General features: G+C 50.8%; 1 protein-coding gene across 11 annotated transcripts in view; it reads left to right on the forward strand.

The window, feature by feature from the left end:
• The first annotated feature begins 10,844 nt into the window (after positions 1–10,844).
• Positions 10,845–22,097, forward strand: part of MARK2 (microtubule affinity regulating kinase 2) — a 58,003-nt gene continuing 46,750 nt past the window's right edge. For 9 of the 11 annotated variants that reach the window (XM_059070725.2, XM_059070727.2, XM_059070730.2 and 6 more), the window contains exon 1: positions 10,968–11,115. In XM_059070725.2, the coding sequence (XP_058926708.1) occupies positions 11,062–11,115 (54 nt within the window). In that variant the 5' untranslated portion in view covers positions 10,968–11,061. Of the gene's footprint in view, positions 11,116–22,097 lie in introns of all 11 variants that reach the window. The other 2 variants (XM_067037472.1, XM_059070734.2) reach the window with 2 other exon arrangements.

The following is a 22,097-nucleotide window of genomic DNA, read 5'->3' on the forward strand; positions in this document are numbered from 1 at the left end:
ACCACCCACCCTCTGCACCTGGACTGCTCCACTGCTCCTGATGGATCCCGTGCAGCCCCGGCGAGGCGGGCAGAGGCGGGACTCGCAGGGCCGTTGCTCCTGTATGACGCCAACCCCGTCAGGTTTGGAGACTGACCGGAGAGCTGGTCCCCAGATAAGGAAGGGTCTGGGCTTGAGCGCGCTGTGCTGTGTGCCTGTCTGAGCCGGTGTCACCCGTGGGCCCAACCAGGTGTGAGTGAACTCGGCGTGGTTGGCTCACGGGAAGTGGTCCTTCCTCCCCATCTGACAAGCTCGGGAGAAAGAGCCCAGGGACATCTGGGGCCCTCTTCCAGGGGAGACCAGAAGATTTGTGATGTGGTGGAGGGAAAGAGGGCAAGGATTCAGGACCCCTCGTGTCGAGGGCGGCTGCACCAGCGCGTGATGTCGGGGGGCCGTAGAACTACCCTGTATCTCTACCCCCATTTCTGCAAATTGGCAAAACTTGAATCCTTCCTAATAGGAAGGAGTAAGTAATGCTCAAAGTCTGGCCCTGAAACAGACTATGAATTGTCACAGGTGGTCGCTGTCCGTCCTATCAATTGTGTGACTGTGTTTACATGTATGCCAATGTGCTTTTGAAACAATGTGGCTGTGTTGCTGGGTGTTGACAGTTGGGAGAACTTATATAAAAGCTCATTGTGCAATTGTGAAGCTAAATGCACCTTCGCTCTTCGCGGCTGTTAATTATGATTGAAGGTTTGGCCCGCTAGACTGTGAGCTCCTTCTGGGCGAGGGCTGGATTGCATTGACTTCATTTTCCTAGCACCCTGCATAGGGTCTGGCGCGTAGTAGGTGCTTAATAAATGTTTGTCTGGTTTCCTCTCGGTGTGTATTCCTATGCGACGTTTTTGCAGTGCAGGCCAGTCCCTGCAGCGTGGTCCTCTGCACGAGGTGACTGCCGGTGACGTGGTCGTTCCATGGCCTAAGCCCCACCTCCTGGGTGACGGGGATCTGCCCAGCCTGGGCCAGGACCCCAGGGGCTCTGTGAGCATGTGTGGCTGGGAGCTGCCTGTGGGCACCTCTGGGCTTCCAGGGAGAGGCGGAGAGAGTGAAGCCCGGGGCGTGGCTCCACCCGGAGTGCGGAAGGGAGTTTGTGAACGTAGGTGAAGGATTGCTTGGGGTCCACCACCTGGGCCAGAGCCACAGTCCTGGAGCCTGTGACACCAAGAAAGCCTCCTTTGCTAATATCAGTGACCCGAGTGGCTGCTGATGGTGACGTTCTCCAGGTGTGATGCTGAAGTCCAGCCACGACCAAGTGAAGGAGCTGGGAAAGAGGATGCCGCCGCCCGACCCCTGAGCCGCACCCCCGCCCCAAGCCCGCAGTACTCCTCTGTGCTCTGAAGGCGGCCACCTGCCACCCTTCACAACTGCCCTTCTTGGGGTCCAGTCAGGGAGCTCTTTTTGGAGACCAGTAACAGCCCTGAGGGCAAAGCCAGTCCGAGACCAGGGAAGAAGCAGCCCCTTCCCTCCTGGAAGAGAAACTGCAGCGTGTACGGCCGTGGTTGGAAAGTGGGGGGGAGCACGGTTGGAAAAGGGGGAGGGTCACTGGCTGGACCCCCGTGCAGCGCCCAGTCCTGTCACTGCTCTGGTCTGGACTCTGCGGCTCCTCCAACCCGTTCTCCCTTTCCAGGGGCCCCCCCACCCCATTCCTCACACACACAGCCAGGCTGCAGAGCGGCTGGAATGAGACTGCCTTTAGGGCCCTTTGTGAAGTCCTGCATACCCCTGGGGTGTGGAGGAGGCTGGGGGCTGGGGCGGGAGAGCGTCTCTGAGGGGATTGCAGCCTCTGCGTCTGTCCCCACGGAGGGTCTTTTGGGAAGGGGGCACCCAGCTGACCTCCCCAAGGCAGGATGGAGGCTGCTGCTTGCAGGTGTGACAGGTAAGGTGGCTCCACAGCACGCCAGCGTGTCTGTTTCCCACCTTCCTGGAACCAGGTGCCTTCATATCACCGAATCTGGCCAGTCCCTTTCTTCCCTCGAGCCAGTAGCCTCAGTCCGTGGACAGAGTGCACCACGAGAAAGGAAACAGAGCCACCTTTTTGGCCTCCCTAACACCAACAGCAAAGCCTCAGGTCTCCTCAGGCCCCGCATCTAGGAGGCCCAGGGAAGCAGGGGCTGGGACAAGCGCCCTGCAGGGTCAGCTTGCACAGCCATGGATGAAGGCCCCTGGGCAGCCACGGTGCTGGGAACTGTGGGGTGCAGGCAGGACACCTGCCTTGGTCTCCCCTGTGGGTCACCCGACCTTGTGCCCATGATACAGGTGAGGAAACGGAGGCACCTTGAGCTGCATGTGGTACCTTGCCTGCCATCCCAGAGCGGCTAAAGGAGCAGAACCTGACTGAGCCCAGGTCTGTCTGACTGCGGAGCTGTTGTCTCCGGCACGCCATGGCCTGTTTGTGCTTTAGGAAGACCCTGACACACCTTCCCTCCAGAGCCTGGGGACCCACGGTAGGTTCAGGTTGGGGCTGGAGTGGATGCAGATGGGAGTCAGGAAGCTCATTCGAGACAACAAGTGCTCACACCTCCTTTGCTCAGAAGCATGATAGTGGTGCCCAGTGCCCCTGCCTTGCCAACTTCCAGAGCCCTCCAGGGCCTGGCCCCTGCTGGGATCATGCCCTGTGCCTGGCAGTACCCACTGGAGGGGCTCACAGCAATGTGGAGGGGCGCTCATCACACCTGTCCCAGGTGACGATGTCTGGGAACCAAGCTGAGGGCTTTGAGGGTGTAGGGAGACCTGTTCCTCACCTGCCTCTTTCTCCTGAAAGGCTCCTGGGCCCCTGGTGGGTCCCGCCTGCTGGCCCTGGCCTCCCTCAGCCACCTCTGACCCTGGCTCAGGCTGGACTTGCTATTTGGAGGCTACAAAAGCAGTGCCAGGTACAATGATGTCCACGTGAGCTTGGGCTGCCCTAGGGGACAGGGCAGAGGGAGGGGCTTCTCCTTTCCAGACCCTGCCCTGTCCCTTCCACTCCCTCTCCTTGACCCGACCACTTGCCCACCATGGCACCCACATCTTCCTTAGACAGACTAATCCATGGCCCTCCAAGGTTAAGATCACTGTGCTGTTCGAAGCTCAGGCTCATAGGGCCACGTAGACCCAGGCTCACAGCTGCCAGCTGGATGAGAGGCATTCACGGTTCAGGTGTTTTGAATATAGCTGTGAACAAGAGAGAGGGCACCCCGGCTCTCCCCACACCCTCATTCCAGGGGAGGCAGACGGCAAACTAGGAGCTTCTCACTGTGTCCAGCAGGGAGGAGCACTGGGTGTGACGGAAGGGCACTATTCTTTTTTCTTTTCTTTCTCATTTGATCATGGACATTTTTTTCTTTTCCCACACTGCGCGACTTGTGAGATCTTAGTTCCCCGACCAGGGATCAAACCCGGGCCCTTGGCAGTAAAAACACGGAGTCCTAACCACTGGACTGCCAGGGAATTCCCAATGGTGGACATTTTCAAACACACCCAAAAGAAGAGAGAGAGAGAGAGCGAGAGAGAGAGAGAGAGAAAAACAATGAACCCTGACGTATCCCAGCTTCAACAAATAGGGCCAGTTTTGGTTTATCTTTATCTCCCCACATCTCCTTCTCTTCTGGATTATTTAAAAGCAAATCCCAGACATTGTATCAGTTCATCTGTAAATAGGTCTGTTTGTATCTCTAGGAAATTCAGACTCTTTTCAGTAAAATATATATCACACTTTAAAAACGAATAATCCTTTAATGTCACTTAATATCCACACAGTGTTCACATCCCCCAATTGGTCCATGAATATCTTTAAAAAAACCTTGTTTTAATTGTGGGAAAATACACATAACATGAAATTTACCATTTTCAAGTGTCCAGTTTAATAGTAAGTACATTCACATTGTTGCACAACCGATCTCCAGAACTCTGCCATGAATCTTTTTACAACTGATTTCTTTGAATCAGGGTTTAAATACATTCCACACACTGCATTTGGTTGATGGGTTTCAACCTGTAACAGCCTCTCTTTCCTCTTTTTCCCTATTTCTCTTCATTTTTCTTAAGAACACGGTGGCTTGTTCTGTGGACAGAATTTCCTCCGTTCTGGATTTGGCTGACTGCATTCCCATGATATCCTTGCATGTTCATTCATCACAGGATGCAGTTTTGAGTTGGGGGCTAGAGAGGGCTTCCTCTGGAGACATTTAAGCACAGAGAGAGCCATACAGTTACATAGGGAAAGCGAGTTCAGGGCAAAGGGGACAAGGAGAGCCAAAGCCCTGTGGCTTTCGTTCCCCAGGGATTCACAGACAGCTTGCTATGTGCCCAGCACTGTTGGAACCACTAAGGACACTGCCAGGGCCAGAAAGTGTCCCTGCTGTCCTTGGGGCTGGGGACCTCAGGCACTGTCCTCCCTAGGGAGGATGGTGAGGTGGTAGGGAAAGCGGGAGTGTTCCCCCAGACACACCTGCTGCCGGCCAGCCAGGAGCAACCATGCAGCCTTGGGTACACGGGGACATCATCTCAGACACTGATGAGTCATTGGCCGGCCTCCCCCGCCCCTCGTCCTCCAGGAAGCCAGTTACAGCCAGCTGGTACCGACTCCCCTCTGCCAGCTGCAAGTCTGAGGCTGCTCTTGGCCCATCCGCATGAGATGGGAGCTCCTTGAGAGCCGGCCTCCTTCATGCCTCCATGAGCTGCTCCTATCCCTGCCAGTTCTTCCTCGCAGTCCTTGGCTTATCCTTGGGGTCTGACTGCATCACCTCCTCTAAGAAGCCTTCCTTGCTGCTTCTTCCAGGCCCCATGCTCCCACAGCCCCCAGATCATCCACTTTGGGTATCCCCCTCTGAGCCCCAGTAAAAACTGCCCACTTCTGCTTTCCCCTTTGCCTCCCCCCGACGTGGCTTCTGCCAACGTGGCAGCATGGCTTTCCATCCAGGACGCCCGACCTTCTTAGCGATAGAGGTGGCAGAACTGTGCCTGCAGACAGTGACCCAGTATGGGAATGTGAGTTGGTCCAAATGGCACCTCCTCCCAGGAGAACAGACATTGAAGGTGGCCTCCCTGCCTGCTGCCCCTTCCTCTCCCCTTCTCCCCTCCTCCCCCCTTCCCCCTAAGTCGGTATACAGTGACCTCCATGGGTAGCTGGACTTCCCTGCTGCGCCAGGCACATATGAGCGAGGCTGCCAGGAACACTGTCAGGAACACTCCTCCACCCCAGGCACAGTGCCAAGTCATGGGCGAAGAAGGACAAGAGTGACATTGTCACTGGGTTAGGGTTTGGGAGATTATCTTAGTCTGTCCAGGCTGCTGCCGTCCCAAAATACCAGACTCATGGCTTATAAACAACAGAAATTTATTCCTCATATCTCTAGAGTCTGAGAAGTCCAAGATCAAGCTGCCACCAGATTCAATGTCTGGTGAAAGCCCACTTCCTGGTTCATAGACAGCTGTCTCCATGCTGTGTCCTCACTCGGTGAAGGGACCAGAGAGCTCTGTGGGGTCTCTTATAAGGGTCCTCATTCCATTCATGAAGGCTCTGCCTTCATGACAGAATCACCTCCCAGAGGCGCCACCTCCAGATACCATCACCTCGGGGGCATTAGGATTTCCACATATGAGTCTTGGGGGGCAGACACACATTCAGTTGACAGCATTATGGAAGACCCCACAGAGAGCAAAGAAGAAGCCTGAGGCCCCAAGTGGGCAAGGGAGTTACCTAATGGCTCACATGATCCCTTAGTGACAGAGCTGGGGCCAGGATGGACTCTCTTACATCTGATCCAGTGTTGTGCTTCTGGGACGTGGGGAGGATATAGTAAAGAGACTTAAAAGAAGCCTCAGGGAGGCGGGCTAATAATAACAGCAGCCCACACAAACTGCTGGCCGTCCACCAGGCTCTGTCCTGGCCTGTTTCATGTATCATCTCATTATAGCCTCACAAATCAGCCCCGTGAGGTAGGTACTTTTATTATCCCCATTTAACAGATGGGGAAGTTAAGGCAGAGAGATGTTAAGAGGCTTACTTAAGATCACATAGCTGCTAAGGAGCAGCCTGGCAGTAGGGTCTGCCACTACCCTACACAACCCAGCTCTCATGGGCAGAGAAGCCCAAAGTTCATTCCCCTGTTCCCACTCCCATTGGCAAGGGACCAAGCTCCTCTATGCTTCAATTTCCTTCTGAGAAAAATGAGGGAAATAACAATGCCTCCCACTTGTGAGTGTTAGTATATCCACATAGGATGCAGCTCTCCGTGTGGGTTAGCCCTGAGAAAACGGAAGGAGCCTGGGAGTTCCTGTCCTAGTGTAGCTCACATCCTGGTGGAATAATAAACATATTCTATTCCATCAGTTCTAAGATGCACATCTGCCCACACTCTAACATCTCTGAAATGTCCTAAATTCAATATGGTGTATGGTAATGGCGATAAAGTGCGTGATGGGGCTTCCCTGGTGGCGCAGTGGTTAAGAATCCGCCTGCAAACTCAGGGGACACGGGTTCGAGCCCTGGTCCGGGAAGATCCCACATGCCATGGAGCAACTAAGCCCATGCACCACAACTACTGAGCCTGCGCTCTAGAGCCCATGAGCCACAACTACTGAGCCTGCGCGCCACAACTACTGAAGCCCACATGCCTAGAGCCCATGCTCCACAACAAGAGAGGCTACCACAGTGAGAAGCCTGCACACTGCAACGAAGAGTACCCCCACTCGTTGCAGCTAGAGAAAGCCCATGTGCAGCAACGAAGACCCAACACAGCCAAAAATAAATAAATAAATTTATTTTTTAAAAAAAGAAAGAAAGAAATCCTGTCGGCTGTATCTATCACAAATCTGACCAGTTCTCACTACTTCCTCCACTGCTGACTTGCTCCGAGCCATGGTCATCTCTCACTTGAATTGTCATAAAAGCCTCCTTCAGGGTTTCCAGAAGGAAACTCTGCCCTGCCCCCTTCACTCTATTCTCGACCCAGCAGCCAGTCAGGTCATGTCACTACAGTGGCTCCCCAACTCACTACAAGAAAAAGCCAAAGCAGCGGCCCACCAGGCCCGGCTCCACATCACCTTTCTGCCCTCTTCTCCTACTGTTTACCCCCACACTCTCAAATAGCCAGGCCTGCACCTGCCTCAGGGCCTTTGCACTGGCCGCACCCTCTGCCTAGAATGCTCTTCCCCCAGACAGCGGCAGAGCTCACTCCCTCAACTCCTTCAAGTCTTTGCTCAAGTGTCACCTTCTCAGTGAGGCCTGCACTGACCACCCTAATACTGCAACTTGTTTTCCATCCCTTTACCTCACTTCTGCAATCCTGATCCCCCTTAGCTGACTAGTTTTTTTCCCATGGCACTTAATATTTACTATCATGTATTATGTTTGCTGTCTGTCTTTCCCCAGTCAAGATGTAAGTTCCCCAACGGCAGAGATCTTTTGTTCACTGATATATCTGAAGAGCTTAGAACAGTGCCTTGCACATAGTAGATGCTCAATAGAGATTTATGAATGAATGAATTTGCAGATTAGAGAGAGGTAAATGTGTGGCAATAATTAATCTTTGAAGAGGACTAGGTGGGTATGAGAAGATGATATTTGAACTGGATCTTGAAGGACATCTCGAATTCCAGGTGAGGTAGGTGACTGGCAATTGATCAGCCTGAACAAAAGCGTGAAGGTGAGTGAGCTTGGTGGCAGGGCATGAATTGCAGGGAGGTGTCAACCAGTGATACCTAGTTGGAGAGGATATTCACAAGGTAAGTTGAGGCCAGATTGTGCAAAGGTTTCAACGCAGGCCAAAGTCTTTTCCTACCACTAGGACCAGGTACACAATTTGTGGGGCCCAGTGCAAAATGAAAATGCAGGGCCCCCTTGGTAAAAATTTCAAGAGGGGTGACAGTAGAGCATTAAATCAAGCTCAAGGCCCTCCTTAAGTGTGGGGCTTTGTGTGACGGCACAGGTCAGAGGCCCATGAAATCAGCCTGCCTAACCCACAGGGGAGCTGGTGAGAGCTGGTAAGAGCCTTCTGGCAGGGCAGAGATGTAATTGGAGCTCAATTTTAGGAAGATTATTCTGGCATGGCTGGTGGGGCAGGTTGGAGGGACTCTAGGCAGGGAGACCGGTTGGACAGCCTTGTGAGGAAGAGGAGAGAACAGGTAGGATGGAGGCAGGGGCTAAGGGGCAGAGTGCAGGGATGAGAACGTGAGTGGATAGAAGCATGGAGGACGTAGAATTTGCTTAGTCGAGTTTATTTAGACAGGGGCCAGGGAAGACCCCTGAGTGCACCTTCCTTTGCTCCTCCAACCCCTCCCCTTTTCCCTTATTCCAGGGACCCAAGCCTTGGAGGTTACACGGGGCACAGGAATCAACAGTGAGTCTCCCTTTGGCCACCAGAGGGCACATCATTCTCATGGATTTTTCCAGATGAATTTGGGGTCGGGGAATGTCCTCTGGCTTCACCTCTTCCTCTTTCCCCCCCCCTCACCTCCTTCTGTGTTCCTTCACCAACTTCTTCCTCAAGGGCTGGATGCCTGAATGGAGCTGAGGTGGGGCATGAGGAGGTGTCATGGAGTCCTGAGCATTTACTAGGACTGTAGGTCATACCTGTTGCCTTAGGAAGTATGTTCATACCATCCTCTCATTGCTTCTGTCTGGCTGCCTATTTCTCTGGTTGACTTAGCCAAGAGCTCTGCTCAATAAGCTGTAGCTGGAGTGGGAAGCCAAGTGTCAGAGGTGCAGCCAGCACTCTTTCCCCACAAGCCCCTGGGCCTCTCTCCTCCTGTACCTTTGGGAACTTGTTACTTGAGCTTGGTCTCTGGCTCTTGTGGGGACTCTGGCTTCTGCCTACCTTATTTGCTGTTGAACTTAGGGTAGGTTTGGGAGTGGTGGTTTTTCAACATGTCCAGGATACAATGGGTGGGGGCAGCTTAGAGCCGGAGGAATCAGACCAGCCAGCCTACTGCCCCTCCCTGGTGAGACAGTCTAGGAGGAAGTGAAGAGTGAACTCAGGTTGCCACACGGACTTCCTGTTAAAGTCAGGGGCTCTCCAGAGATGAGAGGGAGCTCAGAGCTCATGAATCTAATGACCTCGATTCAGTGATGGGGAAACTGAGGCCAGAGAAGAAAAGGAACCTCTCTAGGTGTCCATTCTTTGTGCCATCCTGAGGAATCCTCATTTGCAACCAGTTTCTCTTTTCTTTCCCATGAGTTCCTTGTCTTAGGAGGGATAACTGAAATGTGAATTAAGATAATGTCTCTCCTGCTCTACCTCACAGGTGTAGTTAAAAGGGAACTGGCGTGACTCACTGCCATAGTGCAATGCCGTTTTGTGCTATTTTGAACAAGCAAAAGACTTTTTCTGGGGCTTCCCTGGTGGCGCAGTGGTTGAGAATCTGCCTGCCAACGCAGGGGACATGGGTTCGAGCCCTGGTCTGGGAAGGTCCCACATGCCGCGGAGCAGCTAGGCCCGTGAGCCACAACTACTGAGCCTGCGCATCTGGAGCTTGTGCTCCACAGCAAGAGAGGCCGCGACAGTGAGAGGCCCACGCACCGCGATGAAGAGTGGCCCCCGGTCTCTGCAACTAGAGAAAGCCCTCGCACAGAAAAGAAGACCCAGCACAGCCAAAAATTAAAAAAAAAAAAAAAGCACGTTAAAAAAAACAAAAACTTTTCTGAAAGAAAAAAAAGGTAACAAATTCAAAGATGTTATTTAGAATGTCATCACTGGAACAAAGGCATGGATTCTGTCAATATAGGAAAGTTGAGGAGTCTAAACAGAGATGTTATGTGATTTTTCCAAGATCACACAGCATTTTCACTACACACAGCTGGAGGTGGAATGCTGGGCTGGGGGGATCTGTGCAGCTTCCGGCAGCTGGGAGCCAAGGACGTATACCTGGTGCTTGCCTGGGACCTCGAGGAGCCCCGTGGGCTAGATGTGGGGTGCATGGATAGATAAATAGAAGCCAAGATAGATGACAGCAGGTGATGAACTGTAGGTAGACAGGTAATAGACTAACGCTGCATCTGACAGGTGACACACATGTTGATAGGCTGGATGATAAACGAGATGTATTTAATGAGCTAGCTGAGAGACGAAGGGACACACAGACAGGAAGTTGCCTTAGAACCAAAGAATGCCAACAGCAGTGATGGCTAACAGCCTTATTTTCTATTTAGTCAAATGGCAACACGCACATGTGATCCACGCTCCCTGTTCAAGGTTTGAAAATACACGAAAACTGACGGAAAGAAACGAAGAGTCAGACTTTGGGTACCACCCGAGGGAATTACCCGAGGCTCGCCCGGCCTCGGGTGTTGCCGGAAATGGCCGACAACAGCCGGAGGCGGCGGGGCGGGATGGGGGCGGGGCCAGCTCAAGGCAAGCGGGGCGGCTTCGGGTGTTTCCGGAAACTGCCGAGAGCCAGTTTGAAGTGGGCGGGGAAAGGCCTGTGGGCGTGGCTGGAGTACCCGGAGTCCCTTCGTGGATTTCCGCAAACAGAGCCGAAGCTTAGTCTTCGGAATCGAGGAGGCAGGCGCGTCCCCGGGATTACCTTCTTCGGGTGTTTCCGGAATTCACCAGTAGTCTGTGGCCGGGAGGAGAAGGCGCGCCCCCCTCCCATTTCTAGCCGCTTCGGATGTTTCCGGCTGCTGCCGGCGGAAAGAGCCGAGGGCCGGCGGTGGTGGCGGCCATGTTGGGAGCAGCAGGTCCGGCGGCGGCTGCCTGTGTGCCGGGCGCGGAGCAGTGCCGCTGAGGGCAGGGGAGGAGCGAGGCAGGCGGCCGGCTGCGGCGGCAGAGAGTAGGCGGAGCGGCGCGGCCCGGCCGAAAGGCGGCACAGCCCAGCCGGGGGTCGGGGGGGTGCGGTCCGGAGCCGCTCGGAGCCGGCGCGGCCTAGCCCGAGCGGCGCATCCCCGGGCTGGCGTGAGCGGCAGTCCGGCCTCCCCGCACCCCCGGCCGGGGCCCATGCGGCGGGTGCCCCTGCTGTGAGAAGCCCCGCCCGGCCGGGCTCCGCGCCTTCCCTTCCCTCCCTTCCTCCGAGCTTCTCGGTTCCCTCCCCTGAGATACCGGCGCCATGTCCAGCGCCCGGACCCCCCTACCCACGCTGAACGAGAGGGACACCGAGCAGGTAAGGAGCCCTAAGGGCTCCCCGAATTCTCTGGCTGGGCCCCTGCACCTTGCAGAGCCTCCTCCCTCCTCAGCTCCCCTCGTGCCCCTGCTGCCATCCTGTAAGCCTCGGCTGCCCTGTCATCTGGCTCCTGGCCCCGTACATCTCCCTTCCGAGTCCTCTCCTGGGACCCACCTCGTCCAGACTCCAAGCTGTACACTTGTCTTTCTGCCGACCCCCCCCCCCCCACTTCTCCCCTCACCGCCCTCCTGCGCTCTTCCGTGTTACCTCCCCAGCTTCCTCTTCTCTTCCCTTTTTCTCTCGGGGGCCTTTCTGGTCTTCCTCCACCCACGCTTAAAGCAGCCACCCTCCTGTTCTTCGGCTGGCACCCTGCGATTTGCCCCGGGTCGTTGTCTACCTCTTCCTCCATCCCTCCAGCCTCGCTTCCCCTCCGCCCGCACCGGTTCTCCCAGTTATCGCCCTCAGGGTCCTTGCCCCGGAGTGTGTTCTCGATCCCTATCCCCTTCCAGTTCCCCGGCTTTCCACCCTGCCTCTTGCAATTTTCCAGATTGTGCTCTCCCTCTTGCTTGCAACCCACCAGCTCCACCCTCATCACCTTTCCAAATCTTTCGCCTACTCTTTGCTCATCACTTTCCCTTCTCTTCTCCAGGAGCTCCCTGGTGCCTCGCGCTGGCATTTGTTGCTTCCGTGTTTTCCCGTACAGCTGTCATGCGCATAGTTTTCCCACAGGTTGTCTTTGGGGTTCCAGTCTTCACTCCCTTCAGAGTCTTTGGATCCCTCACGTTCTCTTCCTCTGGGCTTTGGGTTTTTGAGTCTTGGCCTCCTGTTTCTCACTGTGAGTGCTGTACCGGTCTTCTCCCTGGGCTCTTCCTACCGAGGAAAAGACACTCACTATTTCAGCCCCACTTCATTTACACAACCTGTTGCTCGGTCCTTTCCCAGGCCTTGCCGCATCCCCGTCCTTGCTTTTCTGTCCTCTTACACCGCAACACAAACCGTGAGCCTTTCTTGTTTCTTCACTCCTGGATCTGTCACTTTACATAGTTTCTTCCCCCTTGCTTGTTGCCTTCTGGTTTCTCTGCCCTCACCCCATCTTACTTACTATGCCTCTTAATTAGGATTGCCTTTAATCTCCATATTAGTTTCCTGCCTTCTTCACATCATGTTTATTTTTCCCGCATATGCCCCTATCCATCCCCTTGTGATTGGCTAGTCTTTGTAACCCCCGGGCCAGGAATTTTGCACGCTAGTTTCTTGAGCTACACACTTCCCCCTCATCCTGGCAATCACTGCTATCATCTGTCACCCAAGCCTTAGCCTTTTCTGTGTCATCTCACCTCTTAGCCGAGAGGCGTCCACTTTCCACCCCTCCCCTTTCTTTCACCATCTCTAGTGTCCCTTGCTGCCTGCTCTGTGGAGAGTCCCCTGCCTGTCATACCTTGGTGGAGAACTTTACTAGGCAAAAAAAACTTGACCTGAAAAAAGAGCTCTTCTCCTGTGGGGCTTGAAGTGCTTTTTGCATCCTTCTCTCTCATTACATTATTTATGTTTTCATCTTGTTTCCTTCTTTTTCCTTAGTGCTATAGAACTGTTGTTATATTCTCTTGCATATTAACACCTTTCTCTGAAAAATCTACACTCGTTTCATTTCTCTGATGTTTTTCTCTTTTGTTACCCCCTCACTCTCTGTCATCTGGGCAGTCAGGAACGCAAGAGGAGTTCTGGATAAGTTTTTCTGCAGTGGTTGACCCTTTCATTACTGATGGATTGACTGATTGCTTCTGGGGTTGAAATGGGTTGAGAGGGAGTGATGGTTGATTTCCATTTCATCAGCGGGTTTGGCAGCTGGTTCTGTATGGGACTGAGGTGTTTGAAAACTGGAGCATGGTCTGTATCTCACAGTCTTTCCCTCCAGTGCCGTTTCTCTCCTTACTGGGAACCACTTTCTCAAGACCCTCTTGAGGTTGCCTGTTCCATTCCTTTTCCTATCACAGCCTTTATTTAGCAGGTAAACCCTGCTTAACCAAAGGACTTTCCCGGACTGTTGATTCTGAGCTGGTAGGAGGAGGCCCAGTGACTGACTGGCACCCTCAGGCATCTGGGCAGTGGCGGTGGAGTGCCTGCCCTCGCAGCGAGGCTGTGGGGGGCATTGTATTCAGCAAAGTAGAGTAACAGGGTGCCTCAATGTGGTTTCTTTGTGCTCTTTACTCAATGTAAATGTATTCTTGCCTTGGTCTTTTTCTTGTGATGTGTGCATTGATTTCCTCTCTTCCCTACAAGCCTCACATAATGCTGAGCGCATAGTAGGAACCCGGTGCACGCCTACTGATTTTGTGATAGCAGAACTCTGTGAACCATTTGGGAACGTAAGCTGCTCCGTGATAACTTTGTCCAGAGCACTGGCTGCATACATTGTCATCCTGTTCCAAATTATGAATTACTCATCCTGTTTCCACTCCATGGATTTAGGTTCCCCTGAGCCGCTTCGTTGGTTCTTCTGTCATTCTCAGGGTAGCCGCACCATTGACTTGATATTAAGTCTCATTCCAGTAAAAGCGTGGATTTCGAAAAACATAAAGGGCAGGTGCAGTATTTTTTAAAACAAGAAAAAAGACAAGTAGCAGCTCCTCTGGTCATACGGCTAGAGAGGCCTGAAGCACTGGTCTCCTTTGGGCTAGGTCATGCCACCAGGTGAGACCAGAAAGCTCTTCTCTGTCCTGTTGCGATTCTAGCTAAAGTGGTCCTTGCATAAGCCTTAATGTTGTGAAATAAAAAGCAAGGGATTTGGTTGGTTTGATTTCTTTCCCCCAAAGGTCCTCTATTATCTTATTTAGATTTAAATTATTTTAATTGGTTTCGCAAGAAAATAGGTAAACAAACTCTGCTGGTTGTCTTCAAGCTCCAATCTCTTGCTCTTTCTCTCCCTCTTTCTTTAAAACATGTGGCTGATGAGAAGCTGTTTTTAGGAGCTCTTTGATCACATCTGAATTAAACAGACATACACACACACAAAATGTTGAAGCATAAAAATAAACCTAGTGTTGCAGAGAGATTGCCTGTTTGCCGTCTCTGCTTCTAACAGTGAAAGTAGGAGATAAAAAGAAAGTTAAGCCCTGTCTTTATTGTGATTTTTGTGACACCTGATTGCAGATGTGCTTTTTCATAGTCATAGCCTCTTCCTTTTGCAGAAGGAGGGTTGTGACCTGGGGCTGGTAGTTTTGGGCATTCTTAATCTGAGAGCTGAGCTTTCCGTTCACTTTTCCAAATGGCTCTGTTGGCCTGGAGGCTTGGCAGTGGTGAAAGCAATCAGCAAGATGACTGTTTGTCTTCCAGCCAGCAGCAGCAGTAATAGGCAAGTGGAGAGGGGTCCAACTTGCAGAGTCCACCTGCCGCTGGCGAAAGCTTCCTGTAACACCTGGTAGAGGGCCTACATTGGCTTCATACCTGTCCCACCTCTGGGCCTCAGGAACCACAAGAGAGGGCTCCTGAGAGAAAGCACCTGAGAGAAAGCAAGAGGCTTTCACTACCCACCCGCCTCTGCCTCTGCTGCAGTGGGCGAGGGAGGGGGCTGCTGTTGTCCTTCCAGGGAGTGCGTGGCATTGTTTCTTCTCTCAGATGATTCTGGGAAGAGGAGTTTGGAAGTGTGGGTGAGAGAGCAAATCTAACTTTTAGAATGCTGTACAGAACCACTGAGCCACTCCAAACACACATATCCCTTGGATCCCAGTGTTGATTCTGGCTGAATGTTTCACTGAGTAATCTGGTTTTAGTGTTGTCTTGTAGAGAGCTCGGTTCGCTCTCCTTTCAGTCCCTGTCCTGCAGGCTGTGCAGCAAGCCCTATGCTCTGGGTGCTGACCCCGACCTCTGCCCTTTGACCCTGGCCAGGGACTCCTTGGTGGTGCTGCCTTCTGATCAGGGGTGTGGGTGAATGTCAGACCATATAGTCTTACTTTCTGCTTCACCCTCGAAATAGGAAAGAGGTATTGTTAGACCAAGGGCTCTAGGAGCCCCTGGAGTTCATAGAGTTGCCATACTACAACCTTTGAACCTGGTAAAGGTAGCTACCTAGTAAATTGTAATAATTTCTCTCTAGTCTGTGGACTTTGGGAAGTAGCTAAACAGATGGATACAAGGCAGTCATTGAAAATTCGGCCTGCTTCAGATTAAAATCAAGTTTGCACAGGGATAACTGAATCTTTCGGATGGCGACCAAAGATTGGGCTTGAGTTTTCTTCAGCATAAATGGCTTAAACAGAGTTGATGCCTGTGAGGCAGGAGAAGACTGAGAATTTGTTTTCTGAGAGGTTTGCATGGTTAGAGCTCTTGGGAGTCAAAAACATCTCAGACTAGACTGCTTCCCCTTTGGACAGAACAGCCTAATTCTCAGTGGGCATTTGACCAGGACTAACCCGTGCCTTCATGAACTCTTTCCCATTGAGCACTTAGCCACCTGGCTGGCATTCCTCTTCGCCCAGGAGCTTCCATGACTTTCCTCATATGTACTATGTCGACTTAAATGAATATTTTATGCCTAAAGTGCAGCTAAGCGTCAGACCTTGTGGCCCATTACCGACAAGTGAGGTGGGGGCTGGGCGCCACCCTTGGCCCTGTGATAGCGTCTCTGCTAAATGGACTCCCCCCAGCAGCACTTTGAAGCTCATTAATGGATTGGGATGAAGTAACCTCAGCAGATGGAAAGGGCAAGGAGGGTGGTCATCCTTCCTTCCCTGAGGCTGCCTGATGAGGCTTTCCTGCTGTAACCAGGCCCAGCCCCAGCTCCTTGCGCTGGGTTAAGCTGTAGACTGACCACTAGGCCTCTGCTTTGGGAGGAGACCTGGAAAGGGTTTGGTTCTCTCTTAGCCATGGTGACGCTGCCACGTTCTCCACTTTCCTGCGTCAAGGCAAAAATTGAGAGGGCTGTGGAAAGGGTGGGTGGAGTTTAAACCTGGCCCTTCCTCCTTCAGCGGAAGTTCAGCAAAATGACAAACCAGATAGGTGGCTGGGTTTCCTTTTCTTGATAGTAGATTCCAGTATTTGTACATTTTGCACCTGAAGCTTGGATTCTCCAGGCTTTCTCCCAGCCTTCAAAATATGAGTCACTGAAGTGTTATCTATGCATTTTCCCCTTCTGTCTCAACAAAGGGAAGAGTAAGGCTTTACAAACCTTGTGGGGGAGGAAACCACCCATTTCCCACTTGTGGCATGGGAAGAGGCTGTCTATCGCCATGTTAACTCTGAAAGTTCTAGCTCTTGGAGCAGAGCGTCACTACCCCGCCACAGCCCTTTTAGTGCAGGCTATTGAATGTCTTTGCTGTTGCTTAGACTTTGAGATGGTACATCTGGTTCTGAAAAAGCACCAAGAGAACATCTGGCCCCCTTGGTTTCCAGTTCTCTCTCAGAGGAGGAGGGGTCCCAGGGCCTTCTCTGGCCCACTTGACCTGCTTCTCCTTTGCCGGGTATAAATAGGCTAGATCCCTTCATCTGAATGTCCGTTTTGTCTAGAGTGTTTGAAGTTTTTTTGGTCCCCATGGGGAGTTCTTTCCACAGATGTCTGTCTTTGGGTTGGCACTCATTCCCCCTTACTTTCATTTATTCCTTCTCATTGGAAAAGGGCAAAAAACAAAAATATTTCCTCTTGTGCAGCAAATGATTGATTTTAGGCTTATGAAGCCATAGAATGACAGGTAGGTAGGAGGGAGGGTGAGATGGACACTGGTCTTGGTGGCTAGGTGGATCCTGTGGGACAGTGAAGTGGGGGGGAGGGAGGGGTTCAATGACTGGCTCCAAGCCACCTTTTTCTTTTTAACATAAGGAAGGCGGAGCAGACCAGCAGCTTCTCTGTAGAACCAGTCAAGCTAGTTTTGAGCCGCGGCCTCTTTTCCTCTGCTTTTCGGGAAATTGGCAATACAAAGATCTGCCTCCTCTGGGGCTCTGCTCACTGAGGAATGAGTTTGGAGGAGGTCTGTAAACAACCACCTTCCCTCCTAATTCTGAATGGGTCTCTGAGCTGGGCCTCTCCAGTGAGTAGGCTTTCTCCACACCTCATGCTACTCAAAGCAACTTGGTCTTACACACCTTTCACTGGAAGCTCTAAGATAGAGCTCCTTTTCTTTGCAGTTCACAGCTTGGCAAAAGGCCCTTCGCCTGGCCAGGAGGTCTGTGCTTGGCTCCCCACGTGTGGATCTGGAAGGGAATCGGGACTCCAGACTCCTGGCTGTAGTGATCTGGCTGCTAAATGCAACCAGACCCCAGACCTTTTGGATCGGGACATAGGTACTGTCTGTCCAGGCCCGCTGGAGAAGAAGAAAGGAGAGAGAGTAGTTTTTGATTTTTGGCAGTTCAGCAGGTACTTCAGCCATGGGGAACAGTTTGAGTGTCCCTGATCAAGGTACCTGTAGGAAAGGTGGGAGCCTTCAGTCACCACGTGCTGGCACTTTCTGAACACAGTAGGGAATCTTTCTCAGGGAGGGGACATAGCAGGATTCTGAGCCCCCTGCGACTAGACTGCAGGTGCTGCTGACGTAGCCGGATTGTTTTCTCAGTCTCCCACTAAGCAGAAAGCTCCCAAGTCCAAAAGCTTGGTGATTAATGAGTTCAGCTACCTGCAGGCAGAGCTCTAGCTTATGTCCTTGTTGCTGCTACAATGGTTTACTCATTGCTTCTCCTGAGGACCATTTTACTGAAGCTTTTGTTTTGGTTACTCATATCCTATATGCAGGGTGACCCCCTTTTTTCTTCACCTTCTTTAGACCCGAGTGTCTGCTGGTTTTCCCTTACCCCATCACTTCCCACCTCCTCTCCATAGATGGCCATCTTTTGACTGCCTTTGCACATAGCATTGGCAGCATTTTTGGCTTGTTGCTTTGTTTTTGCCCAAAAAAGTTTGAATTACTGGTTCTCCAGACACAGGAAGTGGGGTCCCTTAGGCCCTCTTGGTCTAGCATAGCTTTCTGATTGAGTTGAGCTTATGGCAGAGTTGAAAGGAGATCCCAGCACTTTCGGACTTCCAATAAATGGTGTCACTGTGGTCAGAGCAGGCTCTGCAGCTAGAGTCCCTGTATTGGAATCTTGGGTCAGCCCCTACTGTGACCTTGGGCTTACTTTATCCCTCTAGGCCTGTAAAGAAAAACGAGTAATAATAGTACCTATCTTAGAGATATAGTTGTTGTGAGCATTAAAAGAGTTAATATAAAGCACTTACAATAGTGCTGGCGGGACGTAATAATTATTGTCATCGTTGTTTCAGTTGAGCAACTTAGTGAATTTTCTCTGAGCGCCACACAACTCCAGGTCGGTATAAGGGACGTAGTTTGGAATGTCTCTGTAATGACTGGAAGAATCTTGGCCTCTTCCAGCCATTGGGATTCCGTAGGTGCTTTCCCTAGCATTTCTGGTTTTTTAAATTTGTTTATTTTAGTTTTCTTTTTTAATCAGATATCTGAAAGAAAATAGGATGCTGTTGGAGAGGTTTATGTACTTTTGAAAGCACTTTTTAAAAAATGATACTTCGTTTATTTACAAGATATCAATATTAGGCAACTTTATTGATTAAAGGATAAAAAAAACCACACCACCCTCTGCCTGCCCATTATTTCTGTGGTGTGAATGGTGGTGGTGGTGGTGGTGGTGGATGTGCAGTCTCTTCATTGGCTGGAAGGCCAAATCCAAAGTTACTGGAGCATGGGCTTTTCTGAGCTTTTGGGATCCGAGTGTTAGAGGAGGCCCCACCTAGTGCCAGGATTTCTTTAATTGTGTTCCTTTATTCACGTGCAGTATTTACCCTTTGGCAACAGGAGAAAGCTCCCTGTTTCTCTTAAAGACCACATGGGAACTTAGCAGCTGATGATTTTAGGTTCCTTTTTCACTAGCAGAGGGGCCTTCAAGGGCGGGTTCTTGTTACCTTTGTTGGCTTTTCTGAAGTGAAAAGAAAGCCTCCCCTTTGTGAGGCCTGGGAGGGAGGGTGACAGTCATTTCTCAGCAGCTCCTGTGGATTTGTGGACTTTGAATCTTGGGCCGAGATTTTGGTCTCAGTTGGTTCCTGTTGATGTTCCTTGCTTGCCACTTCTAGAGCCTGAATGCCTTATCAGAACAGCAAGTAAGTTGCTCAGATTTTTCACACTGCCACTGTGGCCAGGGAGAAAGGTAACAGTGTCGCCGCAGAGCTCATCAGGGAATGTTTCTGTCAGTGCATTTTCTCTTCCTTTTGACCCCTCTCCTGACTTGTGTCTCACTTCCTTTTTTGTTTGTTTGTTTTTCTGTTTGGTTTCTTTGAACTCTGTTCCTTCCTTTTCACTGTCCATCTTGGGTTTTCATCTCCATGTACCACTGCCTTACCTGTTTGTATGCCTGTATGCCTCTTTTTTTTTTTTTTAAAGGGAACTTCTAAAATTATTTATTGATTGATTGATTTTTGGCTGCACTGGGTCTTCGTTGATGTGTGCGGACTTTCTTTAATTGCGTCGAGCGGGGGCTACTCTTCGTTGCGGTGGGTGGGCTTCTCATTGCGGTGGTTTCTCTTGTTGCGGAGCATGGGCTCTAGGCACGCGGGCCCAGTAGTTGTGGCCGGACCAGGGCTTGAACCCGTGTCCCCTACATTGGCAGGCGGATTCTTTTTTTTTGCGGTACGCGGGCCTCTCACTGTTGTGGCCTCTCCTGTTGCAGAGTACAGGCTCCGGATGCACAGGCTCAGCGGCCATGGCTCACGGGCCCAGCCGCTCTGCGGCATGTGGGATCCTCCCAGACCGGGGCATGAACCCGTGCCCCCTGCATCGGCAGGCAGACTCTCAACCACTGTGCCACCAGGGAAGCCCCAGGCGGATTCTTAACCACTGTGCCACCAGGGAAGCCCTGTATGCCACTTTTGTGGCATGGCTCAGGAGAGGAATTTTGCTAGTCCGAGATCGCCTTCATGTATAAAATCCTAGAACCACCCAGTCCTTTCTTTCTTCTATTCCTCTGATTTCTGTAAAGTTAAGGACTCACTGCTTTAGAAAACATTTTATTTTTGTGTCTCTGGAGCCACGTTCCTCAGTAAATCCAGGCTTGGCAACTTGACAACTTACTAGGGATGGCATCCCAGTTTCCCTGGTGACAGGGTCTAAGCTAGTTCTAGGCTGTTTCCTCTGACCAATCAGGAATGCCATAACTCTAGATCCTGTCTTGGGAGAGATCTGGGGAGGCACTTATTAATTTTGGTAGCACAATATTGAACTTGGTTCTCAAAATGTAGTCTGGGGACCCTTGCGGTCCCTAAGACCTGTTTGGTGCTATACAAAGTCAGAATAATTTTCATTGTAACATTAATGCAGTATTTGCCTATTTCACTCTCATTCTCTCACCAGTGTACAGTGGAGTTTTCCAGAGGCTAAATGCTGTGTGTTGACGTCATCACTCTTGGCCAGTGCAATGTGTACTTCTTTATTTTTGTTTCCTAGAATTTTTAAGGTAGTACTTTAAGGTATAAGTATGGAAGTTTTCTGGGACTTCCCTGGTGGCGCAGTGGTTAAGAATCTGCCTGCCAGTGCAAGGGACACAGGTTCGAGCACTGGTCCGGGAACATCCCACATGCTGCGGAGCAACTAAGCCCATGTGTCACAACTACTGAGCCTGCGCTCTAGAGCCCAAGACCCACAACTACTGAGACTGTGTGCCCCAACTACTGAAGCCCATGCACCTAGAGCCCGTGCTCTGCAACAAGAGAAGCCACTGCAATGAGAAGACCGCTCACCACAACAAAGAGTAGCCCCCGCTCGCCACAACTAGAGGAAGCCTGTGTGCAGCAACAAAGACCCAACGCAGCCAAAAATAAATAATATAAATAAAAATAAATTTATAAAAAATATATGGAAGTTTTCAGTGATGAACTCGATTTGTTCTCAGTACTTCTGTGCTCTTACTAGTTTTCTTCGGTTATACCTGCTAATCTCTGTAAACTTCATTATTGTTTAATAAGTAGTTATTTAAAAATCCCAGCATTTTCCGTCACCTTTGAAGAAACACAAGAAGTAAGTACAACCTGCAACACTTACTTGTAAAAGCTTTTGGGAATTTTATTTTTATTTTATTTTTTTAAAATTTTTCCTGTGCGTGGGCCTCTCACTGCTGCGGCCCCTCCCGCCGCAGAGCACAGGCTCCGGACGCTCAGGCCCAGCGGCCATGGCTCACGGCATGTGGGATCCTCCCAGACCGGGGCATAAACCCGCATCCCCTGCATTGGCAGGCGGACCCTCAACCAGTGTGCCACCAGGGAAGCCTGGAAAACTAATAATTTTTAAAATTTTATTTATAGTTTAACACTTAATTCTGTTTTATTCTAAAATAGAAGAAAATTTATAGTATTTCTCTTATATTTAAGGATTAATTGTTGGCTTAAAAAAGGGAGGTTGGAAGTCTTGCTTTCTCAACGTAGCTGCCAGCTCTGTTTACTGCAACTGGACATATCAACAAGTGAAAGGGAGGGATATACTCTGAAGAAACTGGGTGAAACTGCAGACAAGAACTGAAAAAAAAAAAAAAAGAAAAGAAAATCATAATGAAAGTGATCTTCTCAGCTTTATAGATGCAAATAATGTACTTTATTGTATCTTATGCAACAGAACGTTTTCATGTAGTATTAGGGTGCCAGTTAAGTTGAAGCATCATTTCAAGACCAGTCAATCAGAGTTTAAAGAAGAAGGAATTACGTGTTTTAAGCATACACACCATGGTCTCTTTAAAAGCCAAAATTTGTTCCAGCTTTTCCACCTAGAAATGAAAAAGTCACTGAAGCCTCTTACAGGATGAGTTATTGCTTTGGCTGGAATAGCCCACCCAATAGCTGAGAGACTAATGACGTTTTGAACAGCTGACGTTCCTGAATGTCCACTGAATGAAAAGTCAGTAAAGTTCAGGGTAGTGCCACTTCATATGTTACCGTGACTTGTCGAATCAAAGATTTAGCTGCAAACATGAAGATTGAGGTAATATCTTACTTATAAAATTTT

The sequence above is a fragment of the Kogia breviceps genome, chromosome 7 (assembly GCF_026419965.1).
Source record: "Kogia breviceps isolate mKogBre1 chromosome 7, mKogBre1 haplotype 1, whole genome shotgun sequence".
NCBI classification, from domain to species: Eukaryota; Metazoa; Chordata; class Mammalia; order Artiodactyla; family Physeteridae; genus Kogia; species Kogia breviceps.